General features: G+C 43.8%; 2 protein-coding genes across 5 annotated transcripts; both read right to left on the reverse strand.

Annotated features, from left to right (window-relative positions):
• Positions 1 to 806: 806 nt before the first annotated feature.
• Positions 807 to 6,340, reverse strand: alpi.2 (alkaline phosphatase, intestinal, tandem duplicate 2). 2 transcript variants are annotated; one of them, XM_029499430.1, is made up of 11 exons: positions 6,265 to 6,340; positions 5,780 to 5,896; positions 4,220 to 4,335; positions 3,450 to 3,624; positions 3,063 to 3,235; positions 2,748 to 2,873; positions 2,587 to 2,656; positions 2,219 to 2,357; positions 1,843 to 2,033; positions 1,630 to 1,743; positions 807 to 1,243 (listed from the first exon to the last, which is right to left on the reverse strand). In XM_029499430.1, the coding sequence occupies exons 1-11, from the start codon at positions 6,338 to 6,340 to the stop codon at positions 966 to 968; spliced, it is 1,575 nt and encodes a 524-aa protein (XP_029355290.1). In that variant the 3' UTR covers positions 807 to 965. The 2 variants fall into 2 exon arrangements, with proteins under 2 accessions (XP_029355290.1, XP_029355291.1); XM_029499431.1 differs by lacking the exons at positions 5,780 to 5,896; positions 6,265 to 6,340 and having other exon boundaries at positions 1,843 to 2,034; positions 2,223 to 2,357; positions 4,220 to 4,509.
• alpi.1 (alkaline phosphatase, intestinal, tandem duplicate 1) lies at positions 4,905 to 16,577 on the reverse strand. 3 transcript variants are annotated; one of them, XR_003840642.1, is made up of 13 exons: positions 16,373 to 16,575; positions 15,646 to 15,771; positions 14,377 to 14,492; positions 13,549 to 13,723; positions 12,964 to 13,136; positions 11,942 to 12,076; positions 11,778 to 11,853; positions 10,774 to 10,908; positions 10,482 to 10,673; positions 10,266 to 10,382; positions 8,540 to 8,801; positions 5,780 to 5,896; positions 4,905 to 5,005 (listed from the first exon to the last, which is right to left on the reverse strand). XR_003840642.1 is itself a non-coding variant. In XM_029499428.1 (11 exons), exons 1-11 carry the CDS (start codon positions 16,464 to 16,466, stop codon positions 8,527 to 8,529), a joined length of 1,614 nt encoding a protein of 537 aa, XP_029355288.1. In that variant the 5' UTR covers positions 16,467 to 16,570; the 3' UTR covers positions 7,398 to 8,526. The 3 variants fall into 3 exon arrangements, 2 of the variants coding, with proteins under 2 accessions (XP_029355288.1, XP_029355289.1); XM_029499428.1 differs by lacking the exons at positions 4,905 to 5,005; positions 5,780 to 5,896 and having other exon boundaries at positions 7,398 to 8,801; positions 16,373 to 16,570; XM_029499429.1 differs by lacking the exons at positions 4,905 to 5,005; positions 5,780 to 5,896; positions 8,540 to 8,801 and adding an exon at positions 8,809 to 10,073 and having other exon boundaries at positions 16,373 to 16,577.
• Between the last annotated feature and the right edge of the window lie 1,935 nt (positions 16,578 to 18,512).

The raw sequence follows: 18,512 nt of genomic DNA on the forward strand, positions 1-18,512 counted from the left end.
CGGGCCTTTGGTTACGTCACTCTGGGCCGTATCACATCTTTCATTCAAGAAATTTGCTCATCCGCTGTGGCGGCTGAGATCTATATTTTTATGTACTTTATTTATTCAAATGAGACTTCTATTTATCTTCTAGTCATATCAAATTTATTTATAAACATTTTACTGTATATTATCTTATATCATATCTCATATTATATTGTTTGTTTGTTTCATGATTCTTATTGTTTCTTGGTTTGATATATTATGTCATCTTAGTTTAGAAGTGATTAATATTTCTTCTATTTGCAGTATATGTTTGTAATAAGATAAAAATGGAAATTTTTTTGGAATAAAGAGACTTTTAAAAATCCATATGTTTGCAATTATATGTGCTAAATGAGCATTTTTAAGGATGGCATGAAATAATGTGGAATGTGGAATAATGGAACACATTATTCCACAATAGTGGATAAACAGATACAAACTGATTTTTGGTTTATGTCTTGAACTGGAGTTTAATTTACACAATTTGTGTAAAATAAAAATTTTATGAAAAACATGGGCCTTCCATTTTAGGTAATGGAGAATGGAGATAAAATAGATTGTGCCCACAAATTTTACAATTAATAAAAATAAATTGGAATTTTTAGAAGAATAAGATTAAGACAATATCCTTTATTTGTCAATAACTTCCACTCTTGTTCTATCAGATTCTTCTTATAGACAACAAAGGGAAAGACACCTTGAATACATGTAATATTATTACTACTTTATTCCTTCTTTAAAATATATTATTTGAATTTTACATAAATAAACTTAATGCAGTCTTAAAAGTGATGGCTCTATGCAGCAATAACAGCAATGCTCAATTTTTACAAAATGGCTGCCTGAACATGGAAGAACATCTTCTAAGTTGTGCGACTTCACAGCATTTAGATTCCACAGAGTGTTGTGTCTGATTTCACAGTTCGCTGAAGGCTGTGAGCTCAGACTCTGACGGAGCAGAGAGCGAGCACAAGGAGGCCGGAGAGGAGGAGCAGCAGGTTTGGCTGGGAGGCTCCGGCCTGGTTGTGGGGGGTCAGCTTGCAGTTGTCGTAGGGCTCCACACAAGCAGCGTAGGCCATGACGTGAGCGATGTAGCTCTGCTCCTGGACGCCGTGGAACAGGTGGGACATGGGCCCTTTGGCAAAGATGGCTACATCCTCGATACTGTGAGTCTCTGAGTCCAGAGGGACGGGCGCTTGTTGACGATAATCATCAGCCGCTGGAGGACAAACAGGACAGAGGAGACAGATTAACTATGGATTTATGCACTTTAGTTATATATTAATACTACTTACATATTACAATGTTTTGTGCATTTTTGCTGTGGATTGTGTATGATGTTTGGAGTACGGCAGTCCCAAAGGCATGTTTCCATTTGATGTAAAGTAAATGGAGAACAAAGCCTTACTTACAGTATCGTGATATGCTTAATATAACACTTATTCATGTTGGTACTCAGAAAGACTTCTGATTTGATTTGTGACAAAAACAAATCTCCACTTTTGGACAGATGGATTCACTGTCAGTGCCTTATCCCGTTTCACCACCAGGTGGAGCTGCTTTATTACTTTGTCCTCTCTCATAACCGGATGGATACACACTTACATGAAACGGTCTCGTTCATATCCGGACGGGTCCCGTTGATCTGGTATCCGGGTCCATTTCCGTACACGGCGGTGGTGAAGTGCTTCCCGTCGTTAGCGATGGAGCGAGACACTCCTGTGAGACACACAACCAACTGAGATCTACAGGTTTGTGATATTTGCTCCCTCAGCCAGGCCTGTGAAAACCTCATCAGCATGTGAAAGTGCATTTTACCTAAAACAGGGTTTCCTCTGGCAGAATATCCTCCAAAGGCGAAGACGTGGGAGTGGTCAGCGGTCACCACAGACAGGGTGTCCAGCTCACTGGTCAGTTCAGCAGCTCGCCCGATGGCCCGGTCAAACTCCACAGCGTCGTGCAGAGCTTTTTTGGCCTTCCCTTCATGATGCCCATGGTCGATTCTACCGCTTAAGATCCAGAACAAAGTCTTTCTTTAATAAACAAAGCCGTCATCTCAGTGATTCTCCATCTTTCTAACCCATCCTCCTCATATTTATAGATCACTGTGATGTGACTGGACGAGGATTTGACCGTACAACACAAAGGACAGTGTCCTCTTACTCGGTATTTAAAGGCAGAAATCAGAAAACACTTATCTTCCACAAAGAGATAAAAGCCTTTGGGGTTCTTGCTCAGAATCTTAATTGCTTTCTCCGTCATCTCAGTGAGGGACGGATCCGTGGACGGGTTACGTTCCAGTTCGTAGTGGCAGTCTTTGGGCTCAAATAGACCTAAACACACACACAGAAGTTTCAGGATTCCTTTTTCAACAAACAAACACAACATTTAAATGTTTGAGTTCCTCTGTGAGAAACCAACTCATCTAATTGCTCAAAATTGCAGCTGAATAATTTTCTGCATAATGACAAATAATTCCAGCTGAGCCAGGTGCTCCACATTAAATCTGTATCCTTATTAAGGATTCAAATGACAAAACACAATAATGATGACAGCTCTTACCCATCAGGAAGTTTGTGTTTGCAGGATTTACAGCATCAAAATCAGCCTTGTTCCAAACATATTTAGCGTTCTGTGGCCAATAAATAAACTTTGTAAAAACTCAGTGGGGAAAACAACATTTATTGACACTCAACCTGAAGAATGTTAAATCCACCGTGTACCTTTTTGTTCTTTTGCCACTCCAGAACCAGATTTTGTCCGTCTTCCCTGTCTCCATAAAACGTGGGATATTCTGGATCTTGCATGGTTTTGGGAAACATGTACTGACGACCTCCACCAAGAATCACCTGCATTATACAGACATGACAACAATTCGTACTGTAGCTATTCCAAAATCCAGATAAATTTTCCTAATATGAGACATGCTGAGTGGTGCTGATGTGATGGTAGCGTGGATGGAAGGATGAGCTGAAGACATTTCATCACTCTGCAACAAGTTACTGGTGTTTTCGGGGTATCTTCATCTTAAGCCTTACGTCTATCTCCGTGTTGTTTATCAGCTGATATGCGATGTCACGGCACCCATTTTGGATGGCCTCACTGCTGAGCAGGGAGTCAGAATACCAGCCTCGATTGGCGGTGTGAGCGTAGTTTGCTGCCGGAGAGGCGTGCTGCACTCGGGTCGTTGTGACGATTCCCACAGATTTTCCTGAAGACGGAGAAATGTGTTTGAATTCAATTCAGCATTTTGAGGACAACATAAGCTTTTAAATTACTAGTTGGCAAAAAGTGCAAAGTATTTTGAATTATTATTACTTTGAAGGCATTTCAGATTTTTGAAATGTTCACAGAGCTAATAATTCAGGGAGAATTAGGGACAATTTCCCATAGATTTCAACACAATCAGAATGGTCTGTAGCTACCTGCTTTCTTGGCCCGGTGCAGAACAGATGTGACTTCGTTCCCGAAGGTGGCACTGCAGTTGTACCTCGGGGTGGCGGCGGTGACCCCCAGGGTGCCGTAGTTGGCCTTCACGCCACATAAGTACGCCGTGGCTGTTCCGGCGCTGTCGGGCATCTGTTGGTCCACATTGTACGTCTGCGGTGCCAAATACAATAACGTTAATGCTCACGTTGTGTCTGAGCCCTTTTTACAAGACAAGAACGGGACGTACATCTTGAGATCGGGCTCGTAACAGGCGACTGTGTCACCGTGGAAACGGGAAGTACATACAAGCAGTCAGCTGTGTTCTGAGGAACTATGGAACGTGTTTTGTGCAGTTCTCAGCTCAGAGCTTCACTCAGCATCGTACCTGCTGCTGCCATATCTTCATGAATTCTGTCCTACAGCTCATCTCCAAGAACTTCATGTAGCGACATTTTCCTGCCTACACCATCCCACGCCTCTCTCACCCTCTCCCTCTCTCTCTCTCTCTCTCTCCCACTCTCAACCCAACCGGTCGAGGCAGATGCCCCCCCAGCCTGGTTCTGCTCGAGGTTTCTGCCTCTCAAAGGAAGTTTTTCCTGCTCATCTGGGATCTGTTGGATCTCTTTAGATCATTTTATAAAGAGTTTGGTCTAGACCTGCTCTTCATGTGAACTGCCTTGATGTAACTTAGTTATGATTTGGTGCTATACAAATAAATCTGATTTGATTTGATTTGATTTTAATTAGCTATTTTTAACTATCTGACCTTCGACAGCGCCAGATGAGAGAAGGTGTCCATGACCAGACTGGTCTCCTCCCCTGAATGTCCCGCCATCTGGCCTTTAAGGATCCGGGCGGCGGTGACCGTCGGCACCCCCATTCCTGCAGGCAGGAAACACACCTGAGCGGTTAGACAAGGTGGACTGAGGAAGGACAGAGCGGCTGTAGTCCTCAGAGGGACACAAACAGCTCAGCTGATGGGAGAATTTAAAGGCAGACGAAAAATACATGAGAAGTACATAATACAGCCAGAACCCCACATTTACTCTGCTCTGTAATCACTCCACTCCACCACTCCAATACAACGTCCTGCAGATGAAGACTTGACGTGTAAACCTGCCTCATGTGTCATCAAAAATCAGATTCAGATTCAGATTTATTTTTGTCATTCAACCACGAAATTACGTTGCATTTGGTTCACATAAAAACATCAGAATATAAAAACACCAACAGCAGCAATAAATAAATATAAAAAGAGTAATAAATATGAACATTCTGATTTAAAATATTCATATTGCACTAAGTATCTTTTGTAGACTGTTTGTAGAATGTACAGTAGAAAACAGAAGCAGTCTGATGGCAGTTGGAAAGAAGCTTCCACGAGACCACACAGACCTGCAGCTCATGCTACGGCACCGTCTGCCTGAGAGCGGCTCCTGATGATATGGCAGACAGCGTTGTTGGGTCAGGCCCTCAAAAGGTGGCAGTGTGACCTCACCATTCCTCTCAGGGCCTTTGTGTGCTGCTTGTTAGCACACTGTCGATGGTGCCTCTGTAGAAGGTGGGGAGAACTTCTGAGATGAGTTGAGACGTTGTCAGCCTCCTCAGAAAATGCAGGAGAAATCAGCCATGCAGTTGAAGTTCCTCGTAGGTGGGTCATTAATATCTGCAGTTTTGTAATTTGTCACTTATGGAGTCGTTAGATGTTACTGAACAATCCAAAACATTGATAACATCTGCAGAGTGCTGCTGTCAGCATGTTTGTGGGCTGTGACCATAAAGTCATACTTTATCCATCTATAAATTGGTCATTTGTGCAGCAGATTGTTGAGTAAACAGAAGCACGCTATCTTTCCATCTGTGAGTCCTGGAGGTGGGGGGGTCAGGGCTGCATGTTCAGTGTCTTATCAGGAAATATCAGCTCGTCCCATCGAGCGTCTTAAACCAGGAGAGAAAATGAGGGTGAAGATCACTTCAAGTTTTCATGTAACTTTTCAAATAAGAAGTTGCTTCTAATCTGAAGGAATTTAAAATTTGATGGTGAACTGGAATGAACTCTCTGTGGTGTTCAGATCAGTTACAGAAAAATAAGGCGACTTGTGGTTTAACCTCAGTTCATTCTGTTACGAGCAGCTTTCCAAGCAGTAGTAACCGCTGGCGAGCAGACGCTGACATTCATCTACCCATGAATCCCTGCGGCTCAGGGTCCCCTCAATCATTTGGTCTACAGAGCACCATGGCTCTCTCTCTCTGCGATGAGCAAACTCACACTTTAGAGCTTCTCTTCCACTGAACAAATGAACAGAACGGGTAGCTGAAGACTCACCGTCCCCCAGGAACAGGATCAGGTTCTTGGCCTGGTGGACGTTCGGCTGCATGCTCAGGGCCGTCTGAAGAGCCTGCTTTCCTTTGACGTTCCAGTAGTTCGCATGGAGTTCCTCTTCTGCAAGAAAGAAAATGACGATGTGAAAAAAACAGCAACAGTCATAATAAATAAAAACATCAGCAGTGAAATTCACTGACTTTTTCTCAGATAATGTCAAAGCACTTAGAACAGACTGAATTATATATAGATCTGCAACTGTAATGTTCTTATTTGTTGGTTTTATTTTATAGATTTTAGATGATTTGTCTGTTTATTACTGCCCTGGTCCTGGGAGACACTTTTCGTTCTTCCATGTTCTTTAACATGTTTTAAGTATCTGAGCATGTTTAATTTTTTTTAGCAACCCTTTAAAATTAAAATAGATACGATGATACTTCTTTGTGTTTTCATCGAGGTCTGATTTGAAAGATGCAGCAGGTTCTTACCTGAATAACACAAAGTCCACTGAACTGAAACAAAAATTAGTAGTCCAGTGAAAACAAGCTTATGTTTAGAGTCCATGGTGCCGACTGCATGTGAGGACCGGAGCACTCCGATCCTTTTATAGCTGCACCCAAAGAGCAAAGGACACGTAAAGGAGCTGTACACAGTGAGTAAAAAAGTGTCATTGAACGCACACACAGCACAGGACCAGGGACACCAAACTTCACTGTGGCAGCAGCCTGAAATTTCTCTCTGTAGAATTTGAACATGTGTGTTCTGACGTCAGTTCACTGTCTGATCTGTTTTATGTTTTATGCACATCTGGAGGCAAACAGCCGCATTTAGGCTGATTATCTGACCACACAGCGAGTTTCTTCTCTTTTGATTTGTTCTATATTGTAAAGCGGTGTATGTGTGTGTGTGTGTGTGTGTGTGTGTGAGCTTCATGAATGATCTAATGAATCCATTATCGGTCTCTTAGTTGGAGCTCTATCTGGTAAACCAGCAGCAGCTTTCATAGAGACTATAAATCATGCCCTCCTGATGATGACGGAGCTGATCAGAGTTTAATGACGCAGCTCGTGTTTAGGCCTCGTTGGAGCGTTTTAGTCAACATTTCTGTGAGTCTGTGTGTGATCAGGTGTGATCCGACTGCTCATCTGGCCTCGTGGTTCAGACAGTCCGACAGAAAGAAGGTCCAACTGTTGGACCAGCGACCATACGAGACAAAAGAAGGAATATATTGATATTCTGTCGCAGGCACAAATAGATCTACACTTTCATTCTGTCAGATTGTGTTGATGTCTGTTGGAAAACGGCCAGCTCACAAATCGCTCAATGAGCTTCATTCATGATCCAGTTCCTGTGGTTGATCTTATTACATTTTTCTGTGTAAAATGTTAAACTTGGTGAAGTCTGAGAGACCGACTGTTGGTTTACTTTTTTTAATTAGAAGTTCAGTTAAAAGGATCTCTGTAAGTTTGCTTCTATGCAGCAGTTATTTAATTACTGTTTCTTTACCAATTTAGCAGAGAGCTTTAGGCGAGCTGAGGTTATAATAAACCTCTGAACCTCGTCGCTACAACGATCCTGGATCCTAGAGCCAGATGATCCAGTTCCAAAGAGCAGGGCGAGCTAGTTGATAACATCAGTCCAAAAAACAGAAGTAAGACCAAAAGGTTTCTCTCCGCTGCTGAAAACAGCTTTGATGAGAGAAGGACTTTTAATGTTACGTAGCAATAGAGGAACTTCCAAATAGCTCGTTTACACTAATGGTGCTCTGTTTTTGGTTTTGTTGTTTTTTTTTTTTCCTTTTCTTTATTTAGAAAATGAGTAAAGTTACAGTTCATTGATGCTGATGAAAATGTTAAATGTCAGTTCTTTTCAGAAGGAATCACAAAATAAGGTTTTACCTGCAATAAGAGAATAAAGGAACTGGATAATAGATTCATCTACAAAAAGGTGGATTTTTTTTATCCTTATTCAAGTAATATTTTCAAAAACACAATATAAAAATACATTGACAAAATTTGCTAGGAAAATACATTCATGTACAATCCAAAGTATCAAGAGACAGAAAACAAATGAACTATTTGGAGCCAGATGAGGTCAAAGTACAAAACGTAAAAAATTTTAAAGGCTGTGATTTTCACCCCTTCAGGAGGAACAGTTTCTTCATGAGTTCTTGTCTGTTGGTGCGACAGCTTCATGTGGCAGAAAAAGACAAGATGGCGGGACAAGCAACCACAGTACACAGGCTGCCTGCTGGTTTCAGGATCATCGCGATAAAGCATCTGATTAATGTGCAAACACTAAATTGCAGCTCCTTGTGAGTGTTTGATAGCAGATTGTTCTAACAAAGACAAACAAAAGGATAAAAATCGAACCAAATTATGAAAGAACGAGCAAGTTAAAATTAGTAGTCACAAGAAGGGAGAAGAAAAACGCTGTAAATGTGGAAGCCTCCTCACAGGAAACAGAGAAGAACTGTGAATTCCTGTTAATCTTTGCTGCATGTGTTCTGGCCTGCACTGTCTTTCTGTTAGCATGCACCTGAGAAGAGAGATGTTAAAGCCTCCGTGTCTCCTGCACGGTAGATTACAGTACTGAAGCTTTTGGACACGTTGGATTTTCAGTCATTGTGAACAGTACTGGTATGTTTGTCCGTGCACTCAGTCTGTGCGCAGAATGGGACATGTGTGTGTTGGTGTGCATGTTGTGACTGTATGGCTGCATGTATTTGTGTGTGTGTGCGTGTTTGAGGGTCATCTGACCAACCAGAGGAGGCTGAGTGAGCCCAACAGGAAGCTGGAGGGTGCGTTCACAAACCCCGCAGAGGTGCGGTTGTGTGCGTGAGGAGGGCAGTTTGTGTAAGGCTCCAAACAGGCAGCGTAGGCCATGACGTGGGCCACGTAGTTCTGCTCCTTCACCCCGTGGAACAGGTGAGCCATCGGGCCTTTAGCGTAGATGGCCACATCCTCTCCGCCGTGCGTCTCAGCGTCCAATGGGACGGCAGCCTGCTGCATATACTCTTCGTCGTCTGGAGAAACAAGCAGAGAGACAAATGACGCCAAATGTTGGCTGCACGAGGACAAAAACTAAAAGGCAGAAGAGAGGAATATAAATAACCGATAGAGATAAAGGTGGGGGAGGGGCGGGGGCATTTTTGGAGCCAAGAGGGGCGAGAAGAGTTGAGCACAATTTGCCGAGCACACCACTGATTGGTTGGAATGTCATAAATCAATCTTCAGCGGAGACGTCGCTGAATCAACAACACAAACAGTCTGAGCCTGAACATCTGGCTGGATGATGGAACTGGTTTTCTTCTGGTCAGAGCCAACACAGTTACAATGAGCTGCAGACCCCCAGTTCTGTGCTCCACCCGCCCTCTGCGGGACACACGGGTTAGTTAGCTGATGTGTATGATTTACATTCTGATAAATGAAGACACATTTTCTTCACTCCGTCTTCATATCAGAGAAAATACAAAACAGTTGCCTAAAAGACGACATCATCATAAATGAATGAATGAATGAATGTCGGGTCCTAATTCCTCTTTAAGTATTTACTGCGGCATCGTAATTCTCAAAAATAACCTGCTTCTATCTGACTCTGTCTTCACGTCCGTGAGCTGCATTCGATTCTCTTCGTTGGACCTCAGACATCCATTCCGTCCCGTCCTCCAGACAACATCTCTGGACGGTCACCACAGTGATATTTCTGTGGCCATTTTCCCATAAAATGGTGTTTAGCAATTCTATAATTTATCAAATGAAACTTGATTATAACATTTTCAAAACCTCAGCAGGTCATTTAAGCCCTTTTGATACAATTATAACATTCCCTCCCCCTAAAAACATACAATGCTGGAAAAGAAGCTTGGGAACGTCTGAGATCCTTCGGTTTGCTCCAGATGAGGCATCCCTTTGTATATAAAGTCTTATTCTCTTTCACTAATAATACGTCTACCTCTCTAAAAATAAAACGTCATCATCAGAACATAGATCCCAACTTGTACGGTGATTCTGCAGATGGGCAGCTAAAGTTACAGAGATGAGTCTCTCACGTGTAATTACACGTTGACCTCAGGTGACAGATGGGTTGAGTGTGCACTTTAGAGACACAACTACTGGTTCCAAAAACATAAAATGAGGCCTGTCTATTCGAAAAAAGGCAAAATTAGGGGTTTTAAAAAGGTAATTCATCCCTGGATAGAGATATTTCCTCCTTCAAGTATACACACTCATGGAATGACTAAAGCGAGTGGTGCAGAACAGGAGGGACAGGAACCAGATCACTGCTCCCCAGTGTTCTGCAAGGAAACACAAACAACCTTTTAAAGCACAGCTACATGTACACAATGGCGCCTGAGCACACGACTCGGTGCCACAAAACATATTTCATCTGAGTTTCCAGTGGAAGACGCAGCCATGACTCAGCCATAACCGCATCACTTCATGCTGTCTGTACACACATCTTTGGCGAGGCATTTCAGTGTACTCACAGTAATCCACCAAGGTGATGTTTCCTCTGGTTCCGTTTATGTGGACGTAACCGGGGCCGTTGGCATACAGGATGCTGGTGAAAGGCATTTTGTCGTCGGCTTTCTTCGGTGCCAGACCTGAACAGCAACGTGATGAAGGAAAACAGAGTTTCTATGTCACATAAACAGACTCTGAAATATTGACTGTTGGAATTTCATTTGGTAAATGCAGTGTACCAAAGATGGGGTTCCCTCGAGGCGTGTTACCGCCGAAGGTGAAGACGTGGGAGTGGTCGGCGGTAACAACGGTCAGCGTGTCCGACTCCTTGGTTAGCTGTGCGGCGCGTTCGATGGCTCGGTCGAACATCACCGCTTCCGTCAGGGCCAGCCGGGCGATGCCATCGTGATGACCGTGGTCGATTCTGCCTCGTACGACGACACCACAAAACAAGTGATTCCTTAATTTGTTCTGCTGTTAAAAGCGTTTCACGGATCGTGCTGACTGACATGTTGGGATATTAATACTCATCTTCCACAAACAGGAAGTACCCTTTGGGGTTCTTGCTGAGGATTTGAACAGCCTTCTCTGTCATCTCCACGATGGAGGGGTCTCGTGAGCTGTTCCGGAAAACTTCAAACCTCATGTCCTTCGGCTCAAACAAACCTGAGACCACAGAAGAAGAGAAGGTTCTAGATTCTACTTTTATTTGTTTTATATTGTGTGTCTGTTTGTGTGTGTGAGCTTTATGAATCAGTAATCTAAACGATCATCTAATGAATGCATTATCGGTCTCTCAGTTGGAGCTCTATCTGGTAAACCAGCAGCAGCTTTCATAGAGACTATAAATCATGCCCTCCTGATGATGACGGAGCTGATCAGAGTTTAATGACGCAGCTCGTGTTTAGGCCTCGTTGGAGCGTTTTAGTCAACATTTCTGTGAGTCTGTGTGTGATCAGGTGTGATCCGACTGCTCATCTGGCCTCGTGGTTCAGACAGTCCGACAGAAAGAAGGTCCAACTGTTGGACCAGCGACCATACGAGACAAAAGAAGGAATATGTTGACATTCTGTCGCAGGCAAATTACGCTCCCATTTAGTGGAAAATTGTTGAGTTGACGTTTGATTCAACACGAAATTAGAGACAGTATGAAACTAAAATACTAAAAAACAGTTTGATGTCTGTTTTTTTTTGTTTGTTGAGAGGAGCTAGTTTTCTTATCAGTGCTCATTTTTAATGTCACACCACATTATGAATGCCATTATTTCTCGCTGCATTAAGCGGAGACAGCCTGAACTGTCTTGGACTTTCGGACATCACTGTCAGGACTCTACGTTGCTGTAAAGATGAAAGTTGGCCTTGCTGGAATCCTGCTATTTCAACACCCTTGATAAGGTTTCGTAACTTAGATAAGAGATTTATCTGCCAACACCTGAGTTCTTCAATTCACTGAGCATGAGTGCAACACACACACACCTTTGTTGTGTACCATGTACATATGGTCTTAGATTGCGTAAACACGTCTGTGGTCTCACCCATGAGCCGGTCTGTTGTTTTGGCGTTAATCTCGTCAAACTCCTTCCGATGCCAAACATAGTGTGACCTCTTGTTCTGAAACAAACGAGAGGAAACACGAGTCAGTCGTTGACGTTCTTTAGCAGATATGACGGCAGCTGACGGAAAGATGAAATGACCTTACTGGTTTTGCGTTCAGCCACATGTCTATGAGGTTCATCCTGTCTCTGCGGTCACCCTTGCGGGAGCTGGAGGTGGGGTACTCGGGGTCTGGGGTGCCTTTTGGGGTCATGTACATCCTCCCTCCTCCCAGAATCACCTGAAAGCACCAGACCATGTTATGGTTTTCATATTGACCAAGCGTCGGGTTCAGGGGTTAGTTAAAGTACCAGTTAATTCTGCTTATTTTCCATCATGACTTCATGACTGTTTGAAGCCTCAGCTGATTTTTATGAAGCCTTTTATTTAAGAGAGATGTGCTGCAGAAGAGAAGCGTCAGTGTTAAGAGTGGTGGCTGTTTCAGTAAAATGGGGTGCAAAGATACAAAAGATTCAGGATGTTAAAAGTCTCTGTGAATCCAAAAAGCTCTAAAAATCAGACGACACACTGGACACTCTATTTAATGGCTCATTGAACTCTCCACATTTCAACCATTTAAACAATCAGCTCTCTTTGAGTGCTGAGTCCAGGCCTAAAGGGAGCCCATTAAGTCGTCCAGTGAAGTGCTTTAAGAGTGTGGCGTGAAACTAAATGTGTGTGTTTAAATACTCAACCAGAAAAGTGTGAGCAGCCAACAGCACAGCAGCCAGACATTTTTATAACGCCTATCTTTGCTACATTTCAGTCAAATCAAATCAAATGAGTCCAAATGGAAGTCTTGCACTCGGACCTCGTGTGCATTAAAATCTAAGGCCTTGTTTTATTGTGTTCTCTGTCCTCCATTGTACAGTCATCTTATAATGTCTTTAATCAGGTCAAAGTCCATCTGCACTCATTACAGTTAGAAAATAAAATGAGTCATAGTCCAACACTGTCCTTCATTTACTTTGTCGACTTATGAGCAATATAAGAAAGATAAATCTCATTAAATCATCTATCTGAAAATCCAATAAAATCTACAATTTAGATAAGCCTAATATTTAGAATACATACGCACATAAACCAAACTGAATGTGAATGAAATATCTTCAGAAGCCTCTTACATACATCAATGTCAAAGTTAGTGACCATTTGTGTGGCGATGTCGACACAGCCCTGCCTGCGGGCGCCGGGGGGGAGATCTGCATCGCTGTACCAGCTCCGGCTGACAGAGTGAGCGTACGCAGCAGCAGGGGAGGCGTGCTGGACGCGGGTGGTGGTCACTATACCGACCGATTTACCTGGAGAGGCGCAGACAGGTCAGAAAGACAGCGCAGGATTGTGACCATAGCACCAAAAACTGCTCCAGACAAATAAAAATAGTCACATTTGCCGAGGATAAAAACAGTTTGTCACAGAACCTGCTAATGCGCCATGAAGTTACTGCACCTGGTGCCACCGCAGTGAGTCACACACATAATGACTGAGACACAAGCAGACAAATGGAGACATGGAGACATAAGATAATAACATATATGTTGTGCTGTTGCACATAATGAACAGTTAGAAATCCACACTGAGCCGTCAGGTAGCAGAGAACACGCTTATCAGATGATTGTTTTATTCCCGGTGTTTTATTTCTGAGGTTAGAGCGTATCCGCAGATAAGAACCTAATTCAGACCTGTCCACTGGTCCCCCTTCCTGTCTGATACCTTGTGCTTTAGCGCGTCGTAGAACCGAGTAGACCTCGTTGCCGAAGGTGGTGTTGCACTCGTAGGCCACGGCGTTGGCGCTGAGTCCCACGGTCTTGGCGTTGGCCTTCACCCCGCAGTGGTAGGCGGTGGCCGTGCTCGCGCTGTCTGCTACCTGCTTGTCCACGCTGTAGGTCTGTCGGGTGGAAACACGAACACAAAGGAAGACATTTACAGCATCTTAAAGTCGTACAACAGGCTGAGGAAGTTCCCTCAGCAGCTTCCTGTGGATTTTATCTGGAACAAGACAAATGTAAAACTTTGTTTGATTACAGATTAGAACTCGGAGGCTGAGGCAGGAATGGGCTTTTATAAGACTTTAAATGTGTTTTCACTGCTTTTAGCACAATGTCAGCGTTTTCACTTAAAGGGTTGATTTTGGTAAATCCCTCAATGCTCTTTAAAATTGAAAGAGCAGGATGGTATGAGGCAAGATGTTACATGTTAGGACAACAAAGCCTGTCTCTCAGTCTTTGTCTTTTTCTCTCCCTCGCCTGTCACATTGGACAGCGAGGATTTATATCCTTGGATCATTATTATCACTGTCCCATTTATACTCACTGATTAACTGCAAATCAAATCATCAGGCGCGTTCCTGTTGAAAGTTTATTTACATCCCATCCTGACTACAGAAGTAAACAACATTGATTCTAAAACGGTCTTCCTTCTGAGAAACCAAGAATAATTCACAAAATATCACTGAGGCTGTTTGTTAAAGCTACTGCTGAAAGCCTCCTCAAAGTCAGACTGTATTGAAGTCTGTGGGAAAATGGCCTGTCACATTCTCACCTTAGAAAGGGCCACGTATGGGAACGTGTCCATGGCCAGGACCGTCTCCTCCCCCGACAGCCCCGCCATCTGACCACGCAGGATCCGAGCGGCTGACACCGTGGACACGCCCATCCCTGCAACAGAACAGTCACTGTCAAGAACTGTGTGCTTAAACACAGAGTGAGGTGTCATAGGAAATATTAAAGAAGTGTTCCAGTTCACATGATGCTTTTCTGTTCTAACACTCAAGACAAGAAGAATCCAGACCAAAAATATTTGAAAAGCTCAGCCTGTAATTTCAACACAGAGGAAAAACTTTCAGTCTCAGATTCAGATTCAGTCTCAGCAGACAAAGTCCAAGCATTACAAGGTTATTAACAGAGTTATGAACAGGCAGGGAGGGCAGCGGTTTTCTGCAAGAACCGCATTGAAAAATCACACAGGCCAACTCTGCCTCTTCCAGGCAGCAATTCAGACCATTATTTGGAGAGCACTGACCCTAATATGCCCGGAGTTACTGTTATATCACCATTTAGAATATATTTCACGCAATAACAGAGTTAGCTTTTATTTTTACCACTTTTCTTTCTTAAGTCAACAATAAGACTTGAACAAAGGCGCCTAAGTCACTTAACTCTTAAACATCAGAGTCTTTACAGCAAAGATGCACAAAGAAAAGTCAGTCCCAACCACTCACGCAATTCAGCTGTGACCAAGTGGGTTTGATTTAAACCAGATATTCTGGTAGTTAACAGGAAAGAAGCCTCTTAAATCTCAAACCCACCAAAATTGCTTTCATGCCTTACCAGCTGTAAATAAATCACACGTGTGACAATTAATGTGAAATATTTTCCTGTCAAGTACAAATGGAAATGTTTCCCATAAGATGGGATGGGAAATGTGACCAGTCCTCATCTCTGCACAACAAAGTGGTTTAACAGAGACTTACAACATTAATGCTAATTAGCCTCAAGGTTCTTGGTCCAGGTTGAGTTCATTGGGTTTACTTAACAGCTATTAATGAGAAAATCAGTGTCCTTTACAATTTTATTGGCAGAAAGAAAGAAATCACTTTTAACACTCAAGGAAACAGCCATTACTCAAACGCTCAAACATCTGTGTAGACGTTTGAACAAGTTACCACAACTGTCTAAAGTTTTACAATCCCCCCCGACTCATTAGTCTTTACTGCTCATACAGCTTGTTTCCCAAACTGGAGCTCTGCTGCATATTTCATCAGCCATTAAACTTCACCTGCAGCCGAGTCAGTAGCGACAGAATCCCTACCGTCTCCGAGGAAGAGGATGATGTTCTTGGCCCGGTGGTGTCGAGGGTGGAGTTTCAGCGCAGCATCCAGTGTCGCCTTCGCCTGAGCATCCCAATAAGCCGGCTCCTTCTCCAGTTCGTACAGCGCTGATCCACAGAAACACACAAAAAAGAAGCAGAATGAGACGAGCGCAGGGGGGACGTGGATGGACATTTCAGAGGCAAGTGGCAGATATTCACTGTTTGGTATGAGAGTGGCGTTTGCGCTGTGATTGGTAGAGCTCTGGTGCACAGAAGCTTCAAATGAATTCAAGAGTCAGTGGTTTCTGCAAGCTCCTGCATCTCTCTCTGCCTTCTCCTGACACTGATTTATATTTTTCCTTTGGGGGGGTGAGGTGAGGGGATTGGCGTCAACATGACAAAAAAAGAAGACACTTTGGTTTGTGCCGGTTCATGCCCAGATGACGGACAGCAGAGGAACATTCCTCCGGCCACACGCCAAAACAACGGAAAGACAAACAGCCCAGCACACGTTTTACATAGACACGGGCAAAAATAAAAATATACTCACTCACGCCTTTGTGCATCTGCACCAACACACGCTCTCCATCACACCTACACACCTGAGTATGAGAGCACAGTGTGTCCTCACTCACCCCGCTGAGGTTACCTTTGGTCCCTCTGCGCCCACAAAGAGCTACTAATATCCCCACCGCAGGCAGCAGTAATAACTCCACCGTGTCCTCACCTTGGCTCTCCAGAGCGGCCCGCCCTGCAGCCGGCATGATGGAGCACAGCAGGGCCAGCAGGAGATTGGGGGCCGTGCACTTTGGCGTCTGCATCTCTAATCCAAGCAACCTGAAAGCTGGAGAGGTCGACACAGCCGGCGCAGAGCGCGTGTGACTGCTCAGACCTCTGGCCCGTCCTTTTTAAAGCCCCGCTGGGTGTGTAGTAAGGAAGGGCCCACGACAGCTCATAGGCTTAGAGCCACAAAAGAAGGAAGAGAGAAAGTGAGAGAGGGGGATGAGCCAGGGGAGAGAGAGAGAGAGAGGGGGAGGAGGACCACACAGGAGTGTTGTAGCATCGCAGACCCTCTCCTTGTTTCGACTCCTGAAAATGTACCAGCTCTTTATATTGTTCCAGAGTGTTTGTTTATGGCAGTTCCCGCACAGACGTCTTTAATGTGGTAAATGTAGATCAGCTCTTTTTATGCAGAAGCCCCTTTAATGGGGAAAGAAAAAAAAAGCTGCCCAATTTATGTTGGCATCCATCATGACACAAATCATAACCACGTCTCTTTCCACCCCCCCCTCTGGAAAAACAGTGCAAGGGGAGAAAGGGAACGAGGTCCAAGCTATTCTTGAGATTATCATCAGTCTTGATGTATTCTGCTCTTCATGTCAGGAAACTGGTCAAACCCCCCCGCCTCAGAATTGTTTGCATTTTAAAGACCCCAACATTTTCCCTCGCTCACCCAGTCGACTTGTTTTTCCATGGGAAGTGAAGTGGATTTAGCATTTTTCTTTCGTGAGGTAGTGGAGACCGCCTGCAGAATGAAAATGACTCTCTTCTACACAGACGCAACAGTTAATGTGTGAAATGAGGTGAGTTGAGCCAACTTTGCTCCACACGACCAGAAGAATCGAATTCCCGGCGAGCGGCTCCCTCCCTCGCCTCGAGAACCTGCAAGGCTTATTCTCGTTACAATTCAGAGCTCTGGAGTAGCTCCGCGCTCTGCCAACCGCTCACCCGTTGCCAACAGGGGTGTGCAGTTAGTCACATGTGCCTAATCAAGGCTGCAATAAAATCATAGCAGCGATCTGAGCGAGGAGGCCTCACATGATGTGGCTCCAACCGCATGAACTGGAAATACCAACAGCAACCCGCTCGAGCAGGGAAGACTTGTAGAGGCCTGTCTGTCCGTCCATTTGTTATGGGCTGGCCTCTCAGAGAGTCTCATGTATGTTGGGAAAGTCAAATTGGTTTCCTGCACGACAAGTGTAAACACCTGGTGGCTGTTTTAGGTCTCAGCGTGGATCATCCATCCCCTGAACGGCGCTTAGGCGCTTTTGTTGGGTGATTACATGGTGAACTCGAACACTCGTGGGAAAAGAGAGAACGTTAAAGGATTTAACAAAAAGAAAACAGAGCACAGCAGTTTAAGAAACCCAGACCACGTGGATTTGTCATTATATACAGATCGTTAATGCAACATTCAGTAATGAAGCCATACCTCTGATCCAGGCTTGTATTCGCTGCCTCAGCAAAATGAACACAACTAAAAATAGAATCACTTCAGGTAGTTTCCCAACATTCCTGCAGACAGCAAAAAGATACCTCAGTCATGACTGCAATCTTACAGAAGCTGCAATGAGAAACATGCTGGTGCACTTTTTTCCTCCTGGCTCTTGATGGAGCATGAGAGTGAATATACGGGATATTTATAGTGTAGCAGATGGTGATGTGCGTTCAACACACATCACCATTTGCGATCACAAAGCAGAATAAACTGCACACTGCGGGCTGGGAGTGTGACTCCTCTTCGTGCGGTGGGATTGAACAGATGACCAGAAGAAAACCTGCACATGAATCCAGCAGAAACATCCACATCATCTTTGTTGTAATACAACCAAGTGTTACTGAAACTATATGACTGTTTGTTGTGATCTTATGACCGGACACAAGCACAGACGGACCTGAACCTCAGCTGGAGCTCTTCTTTTTTTTTTTTTTTTCTATTTAGCCATAAGAACAGACAAAATGTGGCCTCGTTGTCTTTGTTGGTGATAAATGTAGAAAGAGTCGGACAGATAATAACAGTCTCTGTGTAAATTGAAATTAATTCAGAATTAACCGTCTGCAAATGATAGAATAGCAACTAAGCAGTT

Source organism: Echeneis naucrates, chromosome 4 (assembly GCF_900963305.1).
Source record: "Echeneis naucrates chromosome 4, fEcheNa1.1, whole genome shotgun sequence".
NCBI classification, from domain to species: domain Eukaryota; kingdom Metazoa; phylum Chordata; class Actinopteri; order Carangiformes; family Echeneidae; genus Echeneis; species Echeneis naucrates.

Coding starts and splice junctions, on each gene's coding strand:
- alpi.2 (XM_029499430.1), bottom strand. CDS start 6,340: ATGGACTCTAAACATAAGCTTGTTTTCACTGGACTACTAATTTTTGTT. Junction 2,874..3,062: donor TAAACAACACGGAGATAGAC/GTAAGGCTTAAG, acceptor TGTATAATGCAG/GTGATTCTTGGTGGAGGTCG. Junction 2,034..2,218: donor TATCTCTTTGTGGAAGATAA/GTGTTTTCTGAT, acceptor CTGGATCTTAAG/CGGTAGAATCGACCATGGGC.
- alpi.1 (XM_029499428.1), bottom strand. CDS start 16,466: ATGCAGACGCCAAAGTGCACGGCCCCCAATCTCCTGCTGGCCCTGCTG. Junction 11,854..11,941: donor TGTGGCTGAACGCAAAACCA/GTAAGGTCATTT, acceptor CGTTTGTTTCAG/AACAAGAGGTCACACTATGT. Junction 10,383..10,481: donor TCGAGGGAACCCCATCTTTG/GTACACTGCATT, acceptor GTTGCTGTTCAG/GTCTGGCACCGAAGAAAGCC.